Source organism: Aphidius gifuensis, linkage group LG4 (assembly GCF_014905175.1).
Source record: "Aphidius gifuensis isolate YNYX2018 linkage group LG4, ASM1490517v1, whole genome shotgun sequence".
Classification (NCBI taxonomy): Eukaryota; Metazoa; Arthropoda; class Insecta; order Hymenoptera; family Braconidae; genus Aphidius; species Aphidius gifuensis.
The window spans coordinates 4,006,155-4,034,154 of record NC_057791.1 but is presented as its reverse complement, the minus strand read 5'-3'; the positions used below and the strand labels follow the sequence as shown (position 1 = coordinate 4,034,154).

At 23.7% G+C, this 28,000-nt stretch overlaps 1 protein-coding gene across 2 annotated transcripts; it reads left to right on the top strand.

Moving 5' to 3' along the window:
- Positions 1–1,159: 1,159 nt before the first annotated feature.
- LOC122854627 (zwei Ig domain protein zig-8-like) lies at positions 1,160–26,880 on the top strand. 2 transcript variants are annotated; one of them, XM_044155456.1, is made up of 6 exons: positions 1,160–1,827; positions 10,480–10,615; positions 17,102–17,241; positions 24,390–24,545; positions 24,665–24,998; positions 25,626–26,880. In XM_044155456.1, the coding sequence occupies exons 2-6, from the start codon at positions 10,561–10,563 to the stop codon at positions 25,778–25,780; spliced, it is 840 nt and encodes a 279-aa protein (XP_044011391.1). In that variant the 5' UTR covers positions 1,160–1,827; positions 10,480–10,560; the 3' UTR covers positions 25,781–26,880. The 2 variants fall into 2 exon arrangements, with proteins under 2 accessions (XP_044011391.1, XP_044011393.1); XM_044155458.1 differs by having other exon boundaries at positions 1,160–1,823; positions 25,626–26,535.
- Positions 26,881–28,000: the final 1,120 nt, after the last annotated feature.

Sequence of the window (28,000 nt, the reverse complement as noted above, 5' to 3'; positions counted from 1 at the left end):
CTTTTTGTTCTTATATACCTTTCGTTGCAATTTTTTTGATAATTTTTTTTTCTTTTTATGAAGAAAAAAAAAAAATTAAATAAAAAAAAATTACCTCAATTGACAGTTAATTATACTCGAGCATTTAATAATTTTTTTTTCTATTTTCTTATCTTTCAATAAAAATAGAAAATAAGACAAAAAAAAAATGTATATTAAAAGTCAAATAAAAACATCTTTAAATTATAGAGTTCTAATTACGAGGCAATGGCGCGTAATGACGTAAAATATTAACTGGTGAATGGGGAAAAAAAATGAAAAAAAAAAAAAAAAAAATGCTGACTTTTATTATTAAGAAGTCCTGAAATAGCCCAAAACCTTTTAATCCGAATTCTAAAAAATGCTGACCTGGACTTTGTTTCACTGCCAATCTGTTAAAGGATATTTTTCCTGATTTTCTTTTTCCATTTCATTTTTCAACTCGTTCTCATTTTTCTTTGTGGACTCTATATAAATATAGATATATATGTACTTGTTTGTTTTTGAAAAATCAGTTTTTATATTTATTTTTTAATTTTTTTTATATCTTGTCCGTTTTCTACATCACCTCTCACGTATTTTGATGCTTTGCTGGCTCATGCGAAAATAACAAAATGAAGCTACTCTATATGAAATTTGTATGTCGAGAGTGATGAGTTCACCTAAATTTTCTGACACCTCCAAAACACAATAAGATTAAAAAATGAGTAATTTAATTTCCCCTTTTTTTTATTAGAATATAAATTATAATTGCATTGGGAAAAAAAATATAAATAAATATAAAATTATATTTGCTAATTAATCTGAATTATTAATAAATCAAAATTAATTTTTTATTTGAATAATTATTAATTATTTTTCTCTTTGTTCTTTTTTTTTTATTCAAACTGTTCATATTAATATTTTTAATTATAAATAATATTTCCATTAAATAAAAATTTAAATTAATATAAATTAATTTTTTTTTTGTAAATAATTATTTTTATATATTAATATTTTATTTTTTTTAATATAAAAGATTATTAATTTATCTATGTATAAATCCAGCAATTAGATGACTAATGAAAATTCACAGAGGCGTTATATTACCATGAGAGAAGTGTAGGCACGGCGCAGAACCATCTAAAATCCACCGGTATAGTTTGTTTTTATATCCAGGGTTATAATAAGAACGAGCGCAAGCGCTAGTTTCAAGTATATATTTGCCAGTCAACGGTTATACCTGTGACACTGAGCCTCGTCAGGACTTTACTATCCCAAATATATATCTATATATTTTCCATTAAAATATTTTATTCCAAAAAAAAAAAACTATTCAAAATATTTAAATTTGAATGGACAAATTTTTTTTTGAATTTATTACAATAAAATAATTCAAAATTAAAAATAAATTGTGAAAATAACTATTTAATTGTGCTACATAATTGTGAATTAAATTACAAAATAAATTGAATAATAATAAATAAATAGAATACAACAATGTGATAAAACAAAGTGAAACAAAACAAAAAACTAAATTAATCCAGTGATTGAAAAAAAAAATATTATTATTGTTGTTGTTGTTGTCGATGAATAAATTCATGTAATTGAAAAATAAATAATAGTGTTTATCAGATTAGAATATATATGATAGTACACGTTATCATTGAGGATACTCGTTTGAAACTCGTCAGTACTCGTATCAGGTTTAGAATGAGACAGAATTAATTAATCACTACATGTATTGCATGTGGTCGTGTGGCATCTGGATCGTCATCTAATCAACAACTGCCGAGGCTAATCATCGATGCATCATCGAGGGATTAGTAGGTATAGAGTTAATATGCTTGAACATAGTGATATACAACAAATTCATGTTAATTATGTAATGATTAATTAGTTATTTCATTATTTTATCCATGTTCACATGTTGATAATTTAAAAGCTTTTTTTTTTTCAACATCAATTGATCATCAAATTTATTTTTACAAAACTAATTTTTACAATTTTTTTTTTAATTGGAGATTATAATTGATATAGTTCGAATAATCTCATGATTTTATTTTATCATTTATTAATTATTATTTTTTCTAATAAAGAAAAAAAAATTAAACTATTGATTTTTGCTTTTTTTATTTCTATTATTAAAAGATAATGCAGATATTAATTAATTTTTTTTTTATTTTATAATAATTGGTATATTAAATTGAAGCTTGATTTATTAATGAATAAATGATGAAATATATTGAGTCACAATTTTTTGTTTTATATGTAATAAATCAATAAATTCGCTTTTGTTTGAAAATTCAGAATATACATTATCTAGTAAAATAAAAAAAATAAAAAAATATTCAAAGAAAAGAAAAAAACCACCATCAATTTAGAAACAGATGATAACGACTGAATATATATATTTTTTTTTTCTTTGTTTTCACCGTATTGTTTTTTGTGTTATTTTTTTTATATAACAAGGAAAAAAAAATTCCACACAATCATATAACATAGGGAATTTCTAACATTTGCCTTATCTTGGAGACTACTTTAGCAGTTTATATTGGATCGATTTACTCTGTGATTTCTGATAAAATGAGTTTTGCTTCATTCCATGCTTTCGACTTTTTATTTTTATAAAATCTATTTACTATTACTATATACATACTTTTCAATCTATCAAACTTCAGTAGTTGTATAAAATTTCATTTGACTCGTAGATGACATTGGCTTAAAAAAAAATCAACTTCAAAGAAAATGTTTCTTTTTTTTAACGTGTCCTCCGTCTTATGTTTCTATATTTTGTTATTAAATTAAAAATTAGTGAAAAAAGTTTGAATGAAAGATAAAAAGAAAGAGAATACACATTTTGAAAAAGCAAAAAAGTCAACTATAATTAAAATTGTTATGAGAATTATATTTTTTTTCCTTTTTTTTTTCTAAACTGGGTATTGTTTATCTTGTGGTATTTTTCCTGAGGCCACTGCGTGAGGATTAATTTTATCAGGCAGTTTTTATATTTTCCCAACTTGTGACATATAATTTATTTTTAAAATTAAATTTACAGTTGACTAATGAAAAGTGTGAAATAATATAAGGATAATTATATATATATTTAACAAGGTTTATTAGTTAGCTTATATATAATATTTTTATTAATTCGAAAAACAAAATTTACCGAATGGTCAAGCTCGATTCAATTTAACTCTTGCATGATTAATAGGGTTGACCATCAGATTAACTATTCATTGATTTGATTAAATTTTCAACACTAGGTTTATGAAGGGGTAACATCAAAAGCGTTTAAATATTAATCAAGTGATATTTAATAATTTAGAAATAAAACTTTTTTATTATTAAATTTTCATAATAAATTAATGTAAATTATATATACTCATAAAATAATTTATTATTAATATTATTATTTCATTAATAAGAAATTTAAAAAAAAAAAATAATTTATTATTGCACTTGGCTTTTTATCATTTATATTTTAGTTAAATTGAAAAAGGTTTTTGAAGGAGTTCTTTTTTGTATTTTTTTTTTTTTTTTGTATTGAGAGTGCAGCAAATGAATAAGTTTTCTTCAACTTTTTCTGATGAGATTTAATTTATAGTATACAACGTACTTTTTTAATTTAATTCAAGTTTAGATAAAAATAAAATTGTAGAAATAAAAAAAAAATTAAAAAAAAACAATAGTAAAATTTAAAAGAAATAAATTTAATAAAAAATTTTAAAATTATAATTTTTTTTTTCTATCAAATATACTCTAAAAATCATTTAGAGCATGAATGATTATTTTGTATTTATTTGAATAAATAATTTTATTATACTGTTTATTAAAAATAGAAAAAAAAATTAAGATAAAAAAAAAAAAAAATAAGGTAGATTCAAAGTTTACTCAAGGAATTTAAATAAAACGTTGCCGTTTCTAGCAATGTTATCATTTTTATTTCTTTTTTCTCTTTTTCATCACCCAACTATATTTATTTTTATTTTTCATTTTCTTTTTTTTTCTTTTTTCTATTCTTTTCCCTGGACATTTTATATGACAAACAGTAAAAAAAAAACAAAAAAGAAAAAGAAGTTTGTTCACCACGAAATTCGTCTGTCAAAAAAAGGTAAAAAAAAAATGAAAAAACTCATAAAAAGTCTAGGCAGTATACCTTTGGACACACAAAACGACTTCTCAACATTTAGAAAATATATTTTCCTTCTGCCTTGACAAGCATGATGACACAAGACCTTGTTCTTATTCAAGATATTCGTCTTTTGCTGACTTGTCTTATCCATCTGGTCCTTTTTCCCACAACCATTCATATCGCACACTTTACTAACAAAAATTCAGGCACCTGGTCTGTTTTTAAAAATTTTATTCAACTTTTTTACTTTATTCTATAAAATTCTTGACAAAAAAAAAGGATTAAATCGATAAATATAATAATTCTTTGTGTTAATTCTACACAAAGCATTTGAGGCTATTAATTTCAATAAATTTTTATCCTTTGTTATCATGATAGTTATTATTGTCTTTTTATCGCATCACCGCTAAAATCAAAATTTTTTAAGTAGTACAAACCCATTTTCGTCAGCCATTATATAAATTTCAATTAAATTTTATTAAAATTATATTCAACAAAAATTTCATAATTCAAATAATATCCAATGAAACTCAATAGATTAATTTTTTATCAAAAGATCATGGAAAATAAATTATTTATCACATAAAAAAAAAAAAAAAAAACATTTAAGTCTCTAACATAAAAATTAATAGAACTGTAACTCGTTTTATGTGTTAATAGATAATACAAATAGATAATTCACTTGAAAAAGAAAAAAAAAAAAAAAAAAACCACAAGATAAAATTGTTTATAGGATTTGTAATTATAACTTAATCGACTAAAATAAATTTAACCTTTAGAAAATATAAAAAACTTTTATTTCCAACAGTTAAATATAAAAAAAAAAAAAAAAAAACTTATATTTTGTGTCATGTGATATTCATGCAAAGGCAAGGTAAAATTTCTACAATGAGGTATCGATAATTGAAGGACGATCGTGTTATAAAGTTATCAACATAGTTCACAGTATATATATACGTGGGAAAATGACGATATGTTCGAGTGAATGGTTAGTCTTTCATGCAAACTTAAACGTTGCGTATGTATACTATGGCATATAACAATTTCATTATTGCCATAAAATCAGTATAGTTTAAACATGTGTACATAAACAATGTAAACATATCTTTATTATTCAATTTAATTTTTTTTATATATTTATTGGAATATAAAACAATTGTTTATAGATGATTAATAGCCCCATTATATTTTTTTTTACATTTTTATATTAAACATGAGGACAAAGTTCATCAATTTTATCGCTAAATTCCCATATATCCACGAGTATGGTTTACCATTAACAAGCCTGAGAAATAAATCATATGTTATTTTCCCACTGTCAGTTTAGTGAAGCATCCTTCACTACCACAATTGTGTGTATTAATCTTGAGCCGTCGTCAACCAAAGCTCTTTTTTTTTCTTGACCATCCTACCCTGTTGGTTCAATTATCAGTCCATTTGAGTTATGATCTTTACCAACAACACGGCATCATTATTATCATCATCATCATTGATAATGATATAGACAAAACCACGTGTCATGACATGATAAAGTTAACTTGACCCTGATGCCAACTGGAACAAAAAATAATAACATGTCAGAAATTAAACTGATAAAAAAAAAAAAAAAAACAAAACAAATGAAATGTTTTTTTTTTCTCTTTAATAAATTAATGATCAATGCTTGTAATATATCGAAAAATTTTAATTATAAAATTGAGATAAAGTAGAGACTAATGTGGTGTAAAAATAAATATTATATAAAGATGGACATACAGATTGATAGAATGTGATAAAAAAATATTTATATTGGGTTATGTTATTGGACTTTCTCGGTTTGACTCGATACGGGATTTAAACTCTTGGGATTTGAGACTTGGTAAATATTTTACTGTGATTTTAAAGTAGCAAACGAAACTAGGCTTTTTTCATACTCCCAGATGTATTGAACTAACATAAATTATATAAAATTTATATTCCCATAGATATATAAATATAACTAGACAAATTTATATTTATTTTCGTATTTTATTTTAGACAAATTTTTGAATATAATTTTGTAATAATTGCTGAGAAATATTTTTAATGAAAATACAGACAATGCCGAGTAAAATACACTTGGTGTTTCCTTGTGTTGTATAATAATTGTATTGAAGACATATGTATGAGAAGAGAGGAGAGGTATATAATATACACCTATATATATTACGAGCTATTTGTCATACTACCAGAAGGACAGCCTAGTCAAGTTTATATATGAAAAGGAGGAGGTATATATATTGTAGACTAGAGACAGAGATAGCCATTGTCGACTGGGGTCATAGTCCGTAATCCAATGGCCGACATGGGGAATGAATAACGGCCTCGCGGAAAATCGTTTGAACCCTTAATGGGGTAGTTGGTAACCATTGGGGAGTAAACACTCATAAACCACGGGAGGTCGATCGCGGTTTATCGATCAATTTGTTCAAACGCAATGGCTAGTGAATTGTGAGGCAAAATACTGTGGTTACCACATATATTCAATGTTAAAGAAAAAAATTTTAAAAAAACTATTTTATTCTTTAGAAAGTATGCCTTAACATTTTGATTATAATTTTATTTTGGTACTTAAAAATTCTCATGCAATTTACATTAGAGTTTGTAGGTTTATTTGAACGATTTAAATCAGTGGTCAGTTAGTGGCATGAAAGGTTTTTAAAGCATCATCAGTGTGCAGTTGAGTTTTCTCCTTCTTCCGAGTTGGAGGATTCGATGATGCTACAAAAACTGGGATGATAATAAATTTAGAAATTTCAAATATAAACAATCAACTGATATTTTAATTTACAATGATATTATATAGTTGTTATATTTAATTTTATATGATAAAATAATTATATTTTATCATTATGGTGATTATTTAAAAAATTATTTTTACATTTTGTTTGTTTATTTCTTTTATATTGCGAAAAAAAAAAAAAAAAATTAATACTAAAAAATTTTTTTACATATAGTGGTATCACGTAATATAAAAGATCGTATAAATGTAAAAGAGCAGAAGCAAAAAAATGAAAATAAAAATATAATTAAGTCATGAAAAAGAAAAAAAAAAGAAACGCAGAGTTATATGGCTCAGTCGAGCTGAACAATATGCGTTAAAATTACGATCTTGCAGATATAAATACCTGCAGGAGCACTTTGTACTGTATGAATTTTATTTTTTCCTTGAATTTGGTTCTTTTTTTATTTTTATTATTATTGTTTTTTGTTTCTTTTACAGTTTTACAACCCTACTTTTTTACCCGAATCATATATAAAAATGTATTGTGTTTTATTATACCAAAGAATTGTAAAAACCAAACGAGGCTTGTTAATAGTTTTTAGAACGATAGATATACAATTAAACATTAGCAATAAAAAAAAAATAATAATAATAAAAATGAATATAAAAACAATAAACAGAACAAACAATTTACGTCACGTAAAACCATATATTGTCTGGTAATAAAAGTTAAAGAAGGTCAATACTGACAAGCTGAGAAAAAAAAAAAATAAAAAACAAAAGAGTTGTGGTACCACGGGATATAAACGAATCAAAACTTGAGTTAGAAGAGTCTCAGAAAGTTTTTTACAAGAAACTTTTTTGAAAAGTGTCGGTGAAAAACTTTTTTAATTGTCTTTCTTTGTGATTTTTTTCTTTTTTATTTTTTTTTCTTTAGGCTTTCCGGTTATCATAAGTACTATAATAAAATGAAATTAAAAACTTAAACTGAGGGTTGAAATAAAAAAAGGAAAAAAAAAAAAAAAACACTATGAAATTTTAGAAAAAAAGAGTTATATATATATATATTCAAGTTTCGATAAATATAATAAGAAAAGTTTTAAAAGAAAGCATGTATCTTGTCCATGGTGGTATTGGGTGTGGTTGACATGTTGAACAAATTTTACTTGCAAAGCAGTTTAGAAGCTATTTAATGACATTCCTATGTTATCCTGGATCAGTAATCATGGTAAAAGGTGACGTAAAGCCGACCACAACATAGAAGGTAGTAAAGTACATGTACCTCATAATACTTATCAAAATTTATCTAAAGTATTATACAACTACCCTTGAATCAAATAAAATTAAAAATGACAAATTGCGGTTGTTTTACACATTTAGATAATAAATGGAAAATTTATTATTTTCAAAATGTTAAAAATGAATTTATATTTAAATTTAATACTTGATAAATTTTATGAAAATTTAACATACAATAAATAATCAAATTAATATTAAAAAAAGATATTAATTTTGATTTAAAAAAATGATTTTTTTTCACTGTGTACACATTCCTTTATTTTTAAGTGATAAATTTGTTAAAATATAAATTTACTCAAGCGTTTATTAATCATTTTAAAAGGTGTGATTATCAAGTTTCTCTTGTAAATTAAGACACTGTTTGGTGGCAGTCACCATGATGCTCTACTCAACTGTACGTCCAGGATTATTGAAATTACAAGTTAGATAGTTGTATGAAACTTTAGGAGTTATTATCGTTGATTCAAACACAAGGGAATTTCAAAATATATAAATTTATATTACAGTATTATGGCTATTAAATTTTCAAGTTTAATATGAGTCAAAAAACAAAATCTAAACTTTGTTTAAGTATTTTATTAAGTTATTTTTATAATAAATAATAATGAATTAAATCAAGATGAATTATAAATACACAGAGTTACTTATGTGGTTGTTTTTTTTTTTTTTTTTATTAAAATAGAGGGGTGCTATATTTTATTACCTGACTGATAAAAGATGAGAAGTTTTACTTTCACGCAATGTTATAGGGTCATGTGATTCATGGTTTTTACTGACAGAAAAAAAATATCAAAGTTTCTTAGATCCTAAGACTTTTACTTTTTTCATATATAACAAAAAAAAAAAAAAACGAGGGATCGAGACATGTTTATTTGAAAACAACCAAAATTGGAATCAAACTCTTGACAAAAGCAATATATACAATGTTTTTTTTTTCCCCATAAAAAACATATGATAGTGGATATCAAATCTGGACAATATCTAAAAAAAAAATGCCATGACTTTTATGATGAGTTTTATGTAAGATAGTCTAACACTTTTTTTTATTTTTCACAAATGAGCTGAATATCAAACTTTGACCCTATCATGATATATACTTTTTTTTTTTTTTTTCGGAAAATAATAAATAATAATTAAGCTGAATTATTCCAAAGTACTTGAGATAGTATTATACCATGATAATTTCTGTCTAATCATTAATAATAAAACGATAAATAATTTAAAACTTCAAGTTGTATATTACAGTGTCGATGTTAACGGTTGAGCTAGTTAAATATTTCATCATAATACACACGATATATATACGAAAAATATTATTCTACTTGACCCACTATCTTTCACAGTCCACTACTAAAACATTAAAATTATCGTATAACGATCGATTTCAATTAAATCAAGAGAGATCTCTCTAGCACTAAACCAATTTCAATGTAAAATTCTTTAATACAAAACCACACTCTCAACTCCCAATTGATCTAAATTTTTTCAATCAAATTTTTTATTATTTAAATAACACTCAATTCATTTTTAAATTTATTTTTTTTTTTCCTCTACAAATTCAATTATATTATATAATATAAAAATCTAATTTATTATCAATATTTACAATTAAAAAAAGTATATAATAAAATTTAATAATAGACTTGGCTATTATTGATAAAGTAAAAAAGCAGAAAAAAAAAAAAAAAGAAAAAAAATTCCCGAATCTTATAATTTATTATTGAATTTTCAAGATTCCAATATTCTTAAGAAACTTTCAAGATTTTTAATAATGACTTTTGTAAACAATATATAGTGTAATTTTTTTTTATCATATTTTCTTATAACTATAACAGCATGTTGTACAAGATTATAAAATTTTTTTATTAATCAATGATAATATAAAATGTTTTTATGACATTCTTAAATGACGTTATAATTAATTAAAAAATATCTGGTCTATGCAGAGATCCTTGAGCAAAAGCATAGATGAAATATTTTCGTTGTTAAAAAATTAAAAAAAAAAAAAAAAATACAGCAGAGAGAGAATAATATTGGGGCGTAACTTGAACCACGCCCATCTTGTTTCCAATAAGGGAAAAGCACGGGTATTTTCACTGACATACAAAATTTATTGCATTTGTTTTACTCAAGAATAAACAGAGAGGCCAAATTTATCATGCAATACACACCACAACACCATGCAACTTTAACATAACGATTTTTGAATTACCAAGATATTATATATCCAATATAATTTTCATTAATAACTAGTATCATTAAATTATAATTAATAATAATAATAAATTTAATTATTATTTTACAGAAATAATAACATCAGATTGATGTCACTGTTGATGATGATAATGATGATGATCATGATTAAATATTAGAAGATATAAAAGGAATGGAGATAACGTTTTTGATTGTGCTGCTATCATGTCATGTGATTCACTCGACAGGTAAGTAACTATTTAAAATATTCATACTATAATTAGCATAATTCAAAATCAATTTATTATAAATATCAAATCTCATGTAAAATGAGTTAAGTATAGCTTTCATTATATGGAAATGAACAAAAAGTTTTTTTTTTTTTCTTTATCATTATTATTATACATGTTGTTCATTTTGGTAAATTTCAATTGTGAATGACTTCTACAATGCTTGAACAATTTGTCGAGTATGTAGAATGTACATAAAGGGCTTATTGATAATGATGTACATAAGCCACATTCACATCAAAATACATTTCACAAAATGGACGTAGAGAGAGAGAAAAAATAGAAAAAAAAAAAAAGGCACTAACTAATAATCATGAAATAAAAGTATTGTGTAGAGTAGATATATAAATAGATAGTTCTACATTGGCAACTGTAGAGTAGATAAATAAATATATTTAAAGATTTATCATGATGGAATACACGTGGCAAAATATATCTACCAATCGGTTAGGTTGAATCGCACATTTTCAATCAAGACAACCAAAGATTTATCTTCAATTCGGTTTCTCATTTCTCGTATAACCCTGTGAATCTTTAAGGGTAAATTTTTTTTTTTATTTTTCCGACAATCTTATTAGTCCCATATCAAACACGTTCACATACGACTCCATTTTGAATGTCGTGACTTTTAGTTTAGCAATACTGAGAGAATGGTTCGAGAGAGAAAAATATATGTAGATATGTATTGAAAAAAAAAAAAAAGAAAAAGATAAAGCTACTATATATTATATGTTGAGTATAAATGAAATATGTTAGATGCTGAATGAAAAGACAAGAGAATCGGATAAAGCTACCAGTGGGAATAACTGTGCCCTAGTGCAAAGTAAAGAGAATAAAATAACAAGAATGAGAATGAAAGAGAAAGAGAGAGAGAGTTTGTCTTGAATCATTGCTACTGAAGTCTCGAAGGAAGTGGCCTTAATCATGAGTCTCTAAGGCCGGAATATAGGGCTTGATTCGAATGCCTACTCAAGCAAGACATCAGCCACACCTGACTTTACATGGACACCCCATACCACATTATAATCATCTTCTAGAAATACACCTTAAACTTTCTCAATTAGTAGACCAACCGATCAACCGAAACTTGATTTGTATTCACGATGAGCTTACCTATTGTAATGAAAGTCGTACCACAAGTCAACTTTCAACAAGCAATTACTTAATTCATATAACAAATGAAGTTTTGAGAAAATTTATTAACATGTCTGACTTAATATACTTTATACTACTTGTTATAATCTATTGAAGAATTTTGTGTTATATATAAAACAGTCTCACTAATAAGCTCATAAAATTCTTTCAACTTTTTCGTTTTTTTTTTTTTTTTTGTTTTTTTGCTCATGTGTTTTACAAAAACTTGATGCACTTGAAAAATAGTTTTGTTGGAATGCCTCTTGAGACTTTTGTTGTACTTAAGTAAAAGTTGTTACAACCTCATCCTGCTAAGTTGCGTTTTACGCTATTTTATTTCATGTGTATACTTTGTTAAATTTCTTTCTTTTTTTTTTATTTTTCTTTTTGTACATTTTATTCTATTTTTTTTTTTGTACACATTGATCATTTTCTTGCTCTCGCATTTACTCGTTAATATATATAGTGCCTAACATTTCTCGTTGTATCTATCCATCATCTTTGCTCGATTCTTTTTTTTTTTTTTTACCTCACCACTACTAGCACTTTATCAAAAAACTCTGTAAAGTATTTCTCAACCAAAAAACTATAGTAAACTTTATTATTATAAAATATAAATTCAAGAGAACTTGTTGCAATAACAATAAACTTGTTACTAAATTAGTACGTTGAAGAAAAATTTCAATATAAAGTTTATTAAAAATATTTTTAGAGCTTAATCGAAATTCAATGTAATGGAAGCATTGTATTTTAGTAAACAATGCAATTCTATTCATTGCTCAAATATGTTACAAAACAAAAGCTAAAAAAAAAAAAAAAATGCAAAAAACCAATATATATCCAGAGTTTTTTTATTCAACAAACAAGCCTTTAATGTTTAGGATAACCGAGAGAATAATGTGATGCATTGTCTATTGTATTGTTTAAACTTCTTTGCCCAGCGTCCAAATGACGAAAAAAAAAAAAAAAAACAAGAATTGAAAAACAAATTGTTGAATAAAGCTGAAAAAAAAAACGACGACGACAGAATAAACGTAAATAAAAAAAGAATAAAAAATTAGAAACTATGAGAACATACGAACATTAACTTTAGGGTAAATAATGTTTTATCAACTTGACCTATTTGTTACTTAAAAAAAAGTAAAGTAAATATTTCTTGTAATCACGATGAACTGTAAATATTCTTATCTCAACATTTTTTTATTATCTTTATTATATATTAAAACGTGTATCATCAATTTTATAGTTTTTACTTTTCAAATTAGCAAAATTGAAATAATAACAAATATTATTTTGACAATGCTAATTTGATTTGTTATGACAGAATGTTGATTTGATTATGTAATATGTAATGAAAACTAAATAATCTGAGGAACAAAAAAAAAAACACTGTGTGCACTCTTTTGTATGCTATTAGAATTTGAGTTGGCACAAAGGCACCAGCAGCAAACTTTGTCATTCATTCATCTTTCTGCGCGCATTATAGAGGATAATCAGAATCATCAAAGAAAAACTTTATATTCCTTTTCAGTTTGTGACATAATGACACAAACTGGAAAACTTATTACTGCAAGAATATGTATTATATATATTTTTTTTTCTTCAAATTATTTCATCTCTGGAAACTTGCTTAAACTAATCTCAGCTGACAATCGTCAAAAATAAAGCTTATCTTAAGACAATCTTTACTTTTAAATTAAAATGTAAAACTTTAATCAAATTTCATAAACAAATTAAGCTCGTTTATATTCTAAAAAAATACATACATACAATCAATAACGTTACGAAAAAAATAGCTAATAACTTTATCTGTTTTTTTTTTTTTAATTTTTATTTTGTTATTTGTGTCCACGAATTTGCCTGATATAAATTGACTTTTTTACAGTTGAATGATAAAACTCAATTTCAAAATTTTAGATATATCGGTCACATTGATCATAGCTTCAATAGAAATTGTGGCGTATATATATTTTTTTTTCTTTTTTGCAGTCGTTGTTAATTATGAATGACAGATGTCATGAGTTTCAAAAAAATACTAGTTTCAAATTTTTTTTAATTGTAGCAATGTCAATTTGTAAAATTTTATAAAATCCATTAAATTTTACCTTTATAAAATTGAATTTTAGGTAGATAATAGCTATTATTTATTGTTCGCACTTGAGAACAATAACAAAAAAGTATAATGCAACGAAAAAAAAATATACACGTGCTGCATTTATTGATGCAAAAGTGAGTCACCTGTTTTATCTAATACACGTGACACGATTTTCTCAACGTGAAACTCTAGAAAATCGAGAAAGTTTTTTCTATTATTATCAATTCTTTTTTTGTAAGCCTTTTCTTTTTTTTTCGTATATATTATAGGATTTTGTCTTTATTTTTATTCTATTTACAATAGACAATAGAAAAGAATGAAAAAAAAATAAAAAAATTTCAAGTATTTTTATTTTAATTTTTTTTTTAAACTTTTTTCAGTATTAAACCAACATGACATTCTTTCACAATCTTAATACACTGAAAGTACAATAGGGAAATGTATAAAGGAAATATATATTTAAAAAAAAAAAAAAAGGAAAAACTAAATTTAAATCAACGCTGGTTGATTATGTAAATTAAATATATTACTCGATATTCCAATTTGTAAAATAGCAGAACAATACTTTTATCTATTCAATAAAACATTTGAAAATTCAATGTTTTCAATCGAAACGAGATTGTTAATTTAAATTCTCCATTCAAGTATTAATAGGTCTCTTGTACACATTTACTTTGTGTTTTATTTCATAAATTAAATTTGATTTTAACAATACTAATTTCAAGCAAAAAATTTATATATGTATCTTGATTGAATTGAATTTATTATTTTATTTGTTTTTCAAATGTAAATAATTCATGAAATTGTTTTTTTTTTTTTCAATTCGTTATATCATTAGTATAAAAGTATATTTGATAATTTGAATTCAAGTACTTCAATAAATATTTATTAAAAAAACCACGATATTATTGGTAAATAAATGAATTTATTGTATTTTTTTAGACTAAATTTATTTATATAATTAAATATGAATTTCATCAAATAAAAAATATATAAAATAAAATTTTCATATTTAATTTAAATAATAATGAAAATTTCAAGATGAGGTCAATTAAATATTTAAAAATAATTAAACTTTTTATATTAAAATTTAAAAAAATAAATAAATTTTTTTCTATGAATGAATAAATATAAAATGAACAATAAAAAAATATATTAATATATTATGTTTAAATTAAAAAATTTTTATAACAATTTGAATATTAATTGAAAATTATTATGTTAAATTTTAATTTAATAATGTTACTTTGATATAATAAAAATTTTAAGATAGGGTCAATTAACAATTGTTCAAAAATATACAGTTGTTGTAAGAAATTTTAAAGTTTTATCATGCCGGAAGACATAGTAGACAAGATTTTAAGTTATCCGGTCTAAATGGTTAATGTAATTATTAAGGATGTGCATCATCAACTAGATGACAAGAAGTATTCTTATTCTCTTACACATCCTCCAACTGACTCATTTACTAAATAAATTCACAGTGGTATATATATCCTTCGTAAATTCTTTTCTTTCAAAGGTGAACATGAAGCAAATCTTAAATTTCACAATGTGCAACTCTCTCTTTTCCTATTTTTCTTTCTCTGTTAGAGTCAGTTCTTAGTATACATAGTATACATAGTTGAGTGAATAACTCTGGTAATTACCAACGACCCAGATGCTACTTGGGCAACGCATTGAAAATGCAGTAGACCAACTCAGTATATATCTATATATACACAAATAACTTTTGTCGACAAAGTTATACTCAAAAAGTTGTCAAGTGATTAACGTTTAAAATTGTTGCCCGAAAAAAAAAAGGAAATTTAATAATTAAAAGTAAAAAAAAAATAAAAAACAATCTGAAAAATTGTCGGGTACCAAATTGTTCAGACACCTCATCATTAAATAATCAACATTTCTTTTTTTAAATCTGATGAAATATTTTATATAATAATGGTTATGTCAATCATCATTAACATTTATCATTTATTGAATTAAAAATTGCATGATAAAATTATAAATAAATTACTATTTTATTTTTTCATATATTTATTTATTTGTATATAAAATTATTGGTAAATAACAAAGACAAATAAATGTGGCAAACAAGAAAGCATTGTCGAAGTAACCCCAACCACTTTACCGACAAAACAAATAAATTTTAGGTCAAAAAGTTGATGGCCAAATCACCCACACAAACCGAACTTTACCAATAAATGTTTGCCAAACCAAAAGACCTCCCAATGGTTTTATTTAATTTTTTTTTTTTTTTTTTTTATTCTACTTTTACTTCCTTAAGATATATAGATTAACAGTACCAAGACACATTTATTATACTCAATTTCAAATGTACCATCTTCATTACTACTTTTCTCACTTTTGTACAAGAAAAAGGAGTTTAAATAATGGTCTACTAAAGAGACAAAACTTGGCAACTACATACAATGACAACCCCATAGTGTTGAGATAGATTCACTATGTGAATAAATACACTTTATTCACTTGATTTATTTTTATAGAATATTAAGTATACATATCAACAATAAATCTTCAATCAAATAAAAAAAAAAACACTTTTTTATATCCAAATATGTGTGTGTGTATATATCTATTAAATTTTTGTTTTACTTTCTTGTTATTAACAAATAAAAGTAAAAAAAAAAGTTTAGCACTTGAGAAATAATATTTATATTGTTTGGTAAAGAAAAAACGAATACTTTTCAAGATATTGATAGAAGACTGAAGTTGAAGATCCAATTTCCCTCAATTTCTATATGTTGTTATATACATTTGATAAGTTCATAGATATATAAGTGCACAGATCCAGAATAACCCCATTTCCAATATATAGATAAACACAATAAAGAAAAAAAAATAATACATTTTTTTAGTTTAGAAATTTTCCGCCAACTTAATCGATTGTCAAGTTGAAAAAAAAATATATATATAAAAAATAAAATACCATAAGATTGGCTGTTATATATATATGCGTTTTTTTTTTTTTTTTTAATGCAAGAATATTTATTTTATGAGTCTTTAAAAATCCAAGTTTCATACTAAATTTTTATGACTTCCATATTTTTATATATTTTTTTTTTCTCTTTTTTACTACTACTAGTTTTTTTTTTTTTATATGATAATATATATCAATTTGAGTGACAATTTAATGATATTAATATGACAAATAAATAAATAAAATAGGGTTAATTATAAAAGCTATTTTTTTACAGATGCGGCAATTGAAAAAAATACAATATTTGGAATAGAAAAAAATTCACTGGAAGTGGCAGGTCCAATTAAGGACATCTTGGCACAAACTAATGGAACTGCTGTATTGCCATGTAAAATACCTGACCCAGCTGTTGGAATAGTGAGTAAACACGACACATGTTTTTATATCTTTACCTCATTTATTTGTCAAATTACACTTTATATTCTAAAAATATTTTGTTAAATAGACATTTTTATAATCTTATATCACACACATACACATATCTGACAACCGAAAAAATAAATTTACCATTAACAAGTCACGAACAACAACAACAAGTAAAAAACATTTTAAATTTTTAAATAAATATGATTCAACATTTGATAAATAATTATCTAAAAATCATATCTATAATATCATAATACAAATAAAACTACTCATTTAAATTTCATTTTTCTTTTTCAACTCTTTATGTGATTATCGATTAACTAAAATTCATAAATTTAACACTGATAATTTGAATTTTCAATAAAAATATAACTTCAAATAAATAATGTTAATATAAAAAACTAAAATATATATATCTATAAGAAGAGAGAAAATTTATCTGAGTAATCTCTTGATATTAAAATTTCAACGACACTTGGGCATTTGTCTTGGCAACTAGTTTTACTCTAGGGTATTACTCCAAAATCTAAAGCTATATATTACGGTAAAATTTTAAAATCTTTAATTATTCATTTTTAAAATATATGTTATCTTGTGATTACTATTTTTTATTATTATTTTTAAAAATAATAATAAAAGAGTAATAAAAAAGATAAATTTTTATTTCTTTTCATTTTATCTATGTTAATATACATGTATATTTACAGAGAAAAATATTTTTTAAAAACATATAATTATATGATAAAATCTTGATATATTTCAACGATTTAAAAAAGCTGATAGTATATTCTGGATAAAGATATATATACATAGAATATTAGTGGTTGTTATATACAATTTGAAGTGATGAGGAGGTGAATGATATTTGTCACAAAGCTTCGACCAAGTTTACGATGACGACATTCGTATATATTCAACTCTGCGTGCTCACGTGTCTAGCCCATAACTTCCGGAAGTTATGATAACAATGATACGATGTATATATATATTCGTAGGCGTTGTATAATCATGTATGGTGACTGACAGAGTAAGATAGAGTAAGTGAGTTGGTTTATTGAAGAGAGAAAATGTAAAATCGAGTTGTGAAAGCCTGAAAGCACTCATGTTAACAATAACATCATCAATAACAGTTATGCTTATGTACTCTCGTATCGAAGACGTGAATAATACATAACGAGCTCATAACCCATGGTCTAATGGTTAGCCACAACAAATATTTGTATTTGTAAAATAAAAATAACAATGACTATATATATAAATGAAAGGCGAATAAACTTGACTTTGAACATTTCAAATTTATAAATATTAAATTTCATTTCATAATATAGCTATCATGAAATTAAATGATAATAATAATATATTTGCAAATTAAATTATAAATCTTTTAAAAAATTGTTTTATAAATATCAATTTTTTTTTTTTTTCATTTCCTTTTTTAATTATTTACATTTTTAATACGAGGAAGTTTTTTTTTTTTTTTTTTTTTTAATACAAACAAGTCAAGACGGAAGGATGACTCAACTTGACAAATATATAAGGAAATATTTTTTTAATTAAATTTTATATCCATGACTCAACAAAATATACAGAATTTAAAAAAAAAATTATTAATTTAAAAAATAGATAATTAATATTGTTAACTATAAAATTAAATAAGCGAAAAAAAAAAATAGATTATTGATCATGGCTATTATCAAATGTTTGACAAAATAAAAAAAATACTATTTAAAATTTTAAAAATTTCAATTTAAAAATCTTTCAACTATTGTGAGATAAACTTGAAAATTTCAGTTATTAAACTGCGAAAATGACAGATGTATGACAGGAAGGAAATTGCAAGTCCGAAATGTGGTACATGCTTCAAATACACGATTGAATAACAGTTACTCTGACACTTAAAAATAAAAATTTTAAAATGCATTTGTAACTATCAATATATTCGAGTCGCAAAAAAAAATATAAAAAATATAAACATATAAAGTCAAAAATAAAATTGGTAAATTCAAGTTGTAGATCAAAATTACACAAGTGTAAGAAAAACATTTGGTCAATTGAAATAAGTACCTTCATGTTAAACATCTGGTAGGAACATATTCAAGGATATAGCTAGAGGACAAAGTGAGAGTGAGAATTTCGATGCTTCTCTTTGTTTCGTTTTGTAAAGGCATCACTGCTTTTGATAGTTTATAGTTAATTGCTTAGATAACATAGTCAAAGGAAAGTACGTCATTCACACTATTTAAAAATATTAGCAAATTTAACCTCGTCTATTCTTGATTATTTGTTCACTTTTATGCACAAATAATTGCTCTTATTTGTGCAACTATATATGCACAAATTTGTTAAGTAGTTTTATGAGTAAAATAACTTTTCAAATTTATTTAAACTTGAGGCAATTTAATTATGATAAATAAATATCTTAATTCTAAACAACAATTCAACAAATGTTGATATTTAAATAAATATTTTGTCATAATAAATTTGTCAGTTGAACAAATAAATTAATTCTAAATCATTTAAATATTGATAATTTTATGAGTTTAAAAAATGCATATTTGTCAAAAATGAAAATAATTTTAAAACAGTGAAGTTAATTAATTTTTGCATTAATTGAAATTTTTTTTTTACTGCTTGATAATTCATGGGAATTAATAAGTACGTTTATTAAAAATTAAAATTTATATAATTATTATTATCCAATGATAAAATTTTTATTTAAAAAAAAAAAAACGAAATAACGATTTTCTGCAATTTGCATTTTTTATATTTTTCATGCAATTTAAAAAAAAAATGACTACATATTCATATTGAAATAAATTTTTAAAAATATAAAATTGAGTCTATTTAAAAATTAAATATATACATTTTTCATAATCATAATTAATTATTTTAATAAATTTTATAATATAATTTACGTAAGAAAAATGTTCAATGACGCAGTGTCGTTTGAAAATTGATATTTTCTTTTTGTATTCAAGTCAATGATTTTAAAAACTGCGACATGAAAATAACAAGTAAATAGGATGTAAAGATCAAACAGATAAAAGAAAATACAAAGTATATTTCATAATATAAATTCCAACGTCTTTTATATATGACATAACAATTTATAAAAAGTGAAAAACACAAAAGAACGCTTAGCCAAGGGCATTTTCAAGACATCTAGATCAGAAACAACCAACAGACAATTTCGCGTGACCAAGCAATAATTTTTTTTCTTCTATATATCCGTCACAAAAACACACGTGTATTATATGCATTCATGCTATGACATATCAATATAACAAGTTGGTGATCCACGTGTGAAGTCAAAAAGCAAAAAAGTCAACTCTCAACATGTAAAAGTCATTGATTCGCAAGAACGATTTTTTACCACTCTTATAACTTATTGAAATTGAACAAAAGACCTTTGATAAAGACTTTTTTTTTTATTCTTTTGCAAAACCTCAATTTTTGCCATGAATTTTTAATCTTCAATATAAAAAAATATTTTATTATATCATCTTGTGTTTTTTTTTTTAAGAAAATAAATATTCAATGGTGACAGAATATTTGTCATTGTTTTTTTTTTTTTTTTTTCATGCATACAAACAAATTTTAAATTTATATGTTAACTAGAACGAAAAAAATTTAAAACTCATAACTTGTAGAAATTTATTATCTTATACTTTGAAATCTTAAAATGTCAAAAAAAAAAAATTTATATTTTGTTCAAATAAACATGTAGATTATTGTACGTAAATTTTTAATTTTTTTAGTACAATAATAGTGTCAATCACGATATGCAAAACAACTTTAATATAATAAAAATGAAATTGAAAAAATAAAATAAATAAAATGATTAAATTTGATTTTTAACATAGTGCTTCATTAATTTCTACTGCAGAGAACAAAATTTTCATCATATTTTTTAATTGATTAATTATAAAAAAAATACAAAAAATATTATTTATATCAAAACCATAAAAATACTTGTATTTTTATTTAATTCGCTTTTCATGTTGTTATTTATTTATATTTTTTTATTTTCAATAGGCCCTAGAGTTGAATTCGATTGTTCTCTGTTATCATACGCAAATTTTGTATGTGTGTCATATAAATAGATAAATAAATTTTCATTGCATATTATGTAAATAATTTATATATATAATATATACGTATATATATTAAAATGAATATATTGCAAAACCAGGGCCAATTGCGTAGATACAGCGACGATACAGCGACTGGTGTACACAAAAGGAATGCAATATACCACATGATATTTACATAAATGAATATATATATATATATATATATTTGTACTAGGCATAAATATCAGGTCATAGTGATGTGATATGAATAATACGGAAGTCGGTACACGTGCGTATTGAAGTATCCGGACAGGAAGATACGTGTATCAACATCTCAAATTTTCAGCATCAACGTATTGTGATCAAAATTAATCCATATGAATTTAATAACTATATTTTATTAAACAAATAATATTACAAATTTATTATTTATTTTAAATAATGAAAAAATAATATATCAATTTTTCATTAAAATAATAATTATACAAGCTTTTTCATTAAACAAGTAAATTCAAAAATAATAAGCAATAATTCAATTTTTTTTTTTTAAATCGATTATGCACTTTTATACTGTGTAATGCTTCGTTTATAATTGAACTCAAACATTTAACCCACATTCTAGGCTGTTATATCCTTGCATCTGTTAAAAAAAAATAAAATAAAAAAATAAAAAACTCAATCACCGCGGGTCACAAAAAAAAAATAAATAAAAATAAAAAAAATAGCATTATTTTATAAAAGGTTTAAAAGAGTAAAATCAATTCTCATTGAAATGAAAGGTGAAAAAGAATATAACGAAAAAAATAAAATAAAATAGGATAACAAGGTTTTTTTTTTTTTTATTGTTGTACATTGATTCTGATCTCCATTGTATTATTTAAAAATTTTTTTAATCAAAACAACATGTTACACTTTGTGTGTTTTATTTTATTTGAAAAAAAAAAAATATATATATATTGTTATTTTTCAATGTTTTAAAAAGTAAATGACCGTTATTGTACAACATAGTGTTGAATAGATGGAAAGGCATTAGCCTCACTCAGCCACAAACAAATTTGAATTAACACAGATTTATTGAATTTTACAAGTAACAAAGTTCTCACGTTGAAAATTATATCCCAATTCAATTCGACTTCTCTTCTTCTATATATACAAACCAATATTAGGTACTTTATTTTAAATGCACGTACACATATATAGATATATAGCGATATATATATTTATATATTGTCCAACTAAATCTATTGTTAAATTCCTTAATTTAAATGTGAAAAGTTACATAGAAAGTAAATTATCTATCGACACGATGGGTGACTAAATTCAAATTTGCGGACTAGAATTGTCCGCACAATTTCCTGTCCACGTATTCGTCATTATCAATGACTCGTATGACAATGAATACTAGAGAATCACATTTACACACACAGATAATGGATATACTGAGTGTGAAGCAAAACTATATATGTCCTCGGGTATTTCAATTCTGACAAATAGGTATTTGTAAGTGTATTTATATGTACGTGTAAATTAATACAAAATTCAATAATCACCCGCATTAGAAAGTGTTAATAAACGTTAATTGTTAATTATTAAAATCATCATTAAATTATCATGGTTAATTAATTAATAAGCTGTTTTTATCATTAAATAAATTGGTGTAAAAATATATATATATACATTGTATATTTAAATGACGACAGTTATGGTAAATTCGTCAATTGAATTCAAATTAGATGATGGTATTTGATGCAAAACACGTAATGTACAACTGATCACGTTTTCAGTTGAATTGCACGTGCCAAACGTTGATGGTACAAGTATAATATATAGTTGTAAAAATAAAATAAAATTGACACACATACACACAGTTATCTTTGCGTAGAAATTTTATACATCACTATCAATACTATTTTTTTTTTTTTTAAATATTATATCAAAGTATTAAAAATATATGAGATGAAAATGAAAGTAAAACAGGTCGAGGATAGAGACTTTTATTTCAAATAAAAGTCCAGGTATCTATATTACACATTGTATTATATTTTTTTGTTTTTATTTTGTAGTGCAGAGTATACACACATTTACCAAAACGTAATAATGTTTTATTCATCTTAAATATATAAATGTATTGTTTTCTATTGTTGTATATACGTATTATTTTATTTTAAGCTTGTTTTTCATTTTTATATCATATTTTTATTTTATATCAAATACAGAAAATAACTAAATATATATATCTGATTGTAAACACCCATAACTTTGTGTAAACACACGTTTATTTCATTTTCAATTTAAAATACACATTTATATGCTATTGAAAATCAACAGCGTGCAGAATCGTTTCTACGTAGATATGTGAATTTTCAATCATATATTTTTTTGTTACTTTGTTTATTGAATAAAAATTTTTTTACCATAAATAATTGATAGATATATAATTTTTATTTTTGATAGGTTTGAAATAAAAAAATCATATATATTATTGATTTAAATAAAAACACTGTATTATTAAAAATTTAATATGAAGAATAACAGGAAATTAAATAGAAAAAATCAAAAAAAATAACTAATAGCATTTTTTCAATATGAAAAAAAAAAGAATTGTAAATTTAAATGGATCTCGAAATTTATGATGGCTCAAAATTTAATTAAATTACTATGTAATTTATAATTAAAGTAAATTTAATTTTTATTATTTAATGTTTTCTTAATTTTAAGTGTTTTTTTAAATGTTTTTATTAGTCATTCTATTGGGCTTTTGTTACACATTGACATAGACCAATTTGACATTAATTAAATTGAAAATGAAAAGTGTGTGTATGTGTGTTATTGGCACTTGTGACAGGTACGCAGGTGCTCATGACACTTGACAAATAATGAATCTATATACAATTGGACTTAACGAGAACCTTTGATCTTGTTGATAAAATTTACTTGAATTTTAATTAACAATGAAGTTAAAAAGAAAAAAAATTACAAGTATTATAATGAAAAATAATTTTAAAGATCAAAGTGATACTACTAATGAATGTGGATAATTTAAATGCCATGATATTATGATTTCAGGTGACATGGGTTAGACGTAAAGACAGACAGTTACTCACTGTGGGTAGTGATACACACTCGATGGACACGAGGTTTATCGTCAGGCCAAATATAACTGACTGGACATTAAACATCAAGAATGTACAACACGAGGACAGAGGACTCTACGAGTGTCAAGTATAATTTACATAAATATTACTTAATAAATATACAAATAAATTGTTAAATAAATTTATTAGAAAATTAATTTTTTCATTAAAATAAAATGAATTTTAAATATTTTATTTGTTTTATAGATACCAACTGAACCAATGCAACATAGATATGTTAATTTAACGATAACAGATGCATATTCAATAATACCTGGTGGTCCAGATCTTCATGTTAAACAAGGATCAAGTTTACGATTGGAATGTCAATTAATAGCAGCAACAGAACCACCAACCTTTGTATTTTGGTATCGTCACGAACGTATGATTAATTATGATGCTGAACCTGGGGTCAAGGTTGAAGCAACAACTAATGGTTCAATCCTCATTATCACCAAGGCTAAACTTAATCATGAAGGAAATTATACATGTCGTCCAAGTAATGCTAAAGCATCCTCAGTCATGATACACGTCATCGAAGGTATAATATAAAATTTTTAATTTAATTTTTTTTTTTTTACATTTATATTTATCATAGCATTTTTGTTTTTTTTTTTGAAAATTTTTTGTGATTTACATTTTTAACATTTAATGCATTACAATGTATGAATGTTTCAAAGAATTTTACAATCGTATTAAAATAAAAAATAAAAAAATACTCAAAAAAGAAAGATGAAAAATGTCATAATTTAGGATGCATAACTGTGATCTGAATTTTAAAGTTTTTTCCGTATTCACATATGTATTACCCTATATTTTTTTTTTTTTTCTTTTTTTGATGCTAAAATATATGTATATGTTATGATGTATAATATTACAAAAATATTATAGTGATGAATACGCAATGACACATGACAATCAATTGAATCAATAAAAAAAAAAAATATTAAATTTTATTCAAAAAAATAAAATAGCTTGAAAAATTTATATTTAAAATTTAAAATCAATAAATCAATGTGTATTTTCATTGCAACAATAAATATGTATTTAGGTCATTTTTTAAATATAAATTTAAGAAATTTTTATTACATTATTAAATATTGATAGAATTAATTTTTAAGTTTTTTTTGTTTTTATTTATATGGTTAATTTAATATTGATGTTACAGAAGAAGAAAAACCAGCAGCAATGCATGGTAGTGGTGAACGGTCCAATAGTAATTCAGGTACAAATAAATGTACAAGTACTCAACTGTTTCAAGTTGTTGTTTTACTTGTAACAATACGAAGGTACATCATGAATCCAACAACGTACTTCACGTGACTAATCAATCAGACTCTAAACCAATTCACATGAGTTTGCCAAGAAATAAAGGAGGGAAACTATAACGTGACTTGCCTGATTAACTGGCAACCTGGTCATCATTGACTTGCAACAATGACCCATCTTCAAGCACAATTTATTCTTCCGTTTAACAAGTATATATTTGTGATGATGATATTAAAAAAAAAAAAAAAAAATCTATTCATAATTAAAACAGTTTATATTTTGTCATTTGATGTCTTAATCAAAATTTATTTGTTTATTTTTTTACTTTTATTCCTCAGTAAAAATTGTATGTATAAAATTAAATAAAAAAAAACAATATTGATCGTGATGGTGGGTATATATATAAATGTGATGGTTGTATAAATGTTGGCAATTTATATTATGGTGATGGTGATGGTCATGACACCAGGTGTTTCAACTCTCAAACAAACAAAAACAATTCAACAATTCAACAAAGAAAAACAGCAATATGTGTTTTTTTTTTCTAATTCAAGATACGTATATAATCATTTCAACAAAATGATACAATTATAGCACTAAATTATCGTTGTGTTTATTATAAAAAATAGTTATAAATTATTTAATTGTGAAAAAAAAAAAATAGAGTGATAAACAGTGACAAGTGAAATTCGTCAATTACAATTCATCAAGACAACAAATAGCTGCAACTTTTTTTCAAGCAAATTTATCGTGCAATTTAAATAATATATTTGAAAAAAAAAAAAAAAAGTGGTTAAATTTTAACAATTAAAAACATGACAAAATTTCACTGTTTTAAATAATTGATGAAGATTGAAAAAGAACAAAAGTTTTTTATATTTCAAATGTGAGAATTTTTATTGATTTATTTTATTTTTTGTTATTAATTTTTTATTTAAAAAATTAATGTATTCATTTCAGGTAATTACAACATCATTCATCAATTTTTAATTAATTCAATCATAGAGAGAAAATTAAATATAATATATCTTCATTATGTGGTTGATGATGATTCCATCGTTATGTTATATACCTATTATCTTCATGTAATATTAAACCAATTAATTTGCTTATTTAATGCGTGAAATTAATAAAAAAAAAAAAATAAAATAAAACTGACTACATAATTTAAATTTACCTGCTAAAAAAAAAAAACTTTAAATATTTGTTATAAAAGATTATCTATTTATTATCCTTGAACAAATGTACTTTAATATGACAAACTACAATACGAGGTTCAATAACAAATTGACAACACAGGTAATAATAAAAAAAAAAAGTTTTTACCGAACAAAAAAGCTGCACTCTGTTACGATAAATTATAACGTATTATTATTATCATTTTTTTTTCATGAAAAATTGTGGTTAACTTTATTACGTGACGGGTACGTTGATTGTTTTAATGCTACAATTTTTTTTTTGTTTTTAAATAATTGTCTGTTCAAATATAGCACATGTATAATCAACACTGTTGAAAATATTTTTAATCCAGTGTAGTGATCATACACATATATTTGTTTTTAAAATATACACAAATATTTGTCAATTTAATTTTCAATTTTCATTGTATATTTTAATAAACATCATTTTAATTTGTAAAAAATTTTTTTTAATTAAATCCTAAATATTTGCATCACTACTCATTTGTATAATAAAAAAAAGAAAGGAATTTTGATTTTCTAGAAAACTTTTTGTCACCGAAAAGAAAAAAAAAAAAAAGTATGTATAACTTTTCTTTGATTTTTTTATTTTTCAACAAGATCGATTGATTCGTGATGGAAGATATATGATCACTACCATGGTAAACCCGACTGTAAAACAAAGAAAAACTTTGGAGCTTTTTTTCTTTGACAAATTTGTAAGATAAATTCTTGAATGAATAACAGTACATCTTGACTTGAATGATTGAAATGGAAACTTAACTGAAAAATTTGTGTATTGAAGAAGAAAAAAAAAAAATATATATACCTATATAAATTCAAGATGTCTTGAGTGCTAGTGCTTTTAGTTATATAAATATAACGAAAAAAAAGGAAAATAGTTTAGTGGATACTAAAAAATATAATAAGGGAAAAAGTAGTTTACTTGTGTAGTTTCTTAGTAAACTCATAAAGAGATGTAAATATCTGATTGAAAGTTTGGTAAAGCAATCGAGGGTGAATTTAAGATTTTTGATAAAATCAAGGATCAATGAAATGGCAATTGAGCAAAGTGGGCAACTCTGTGTGTTGCAAG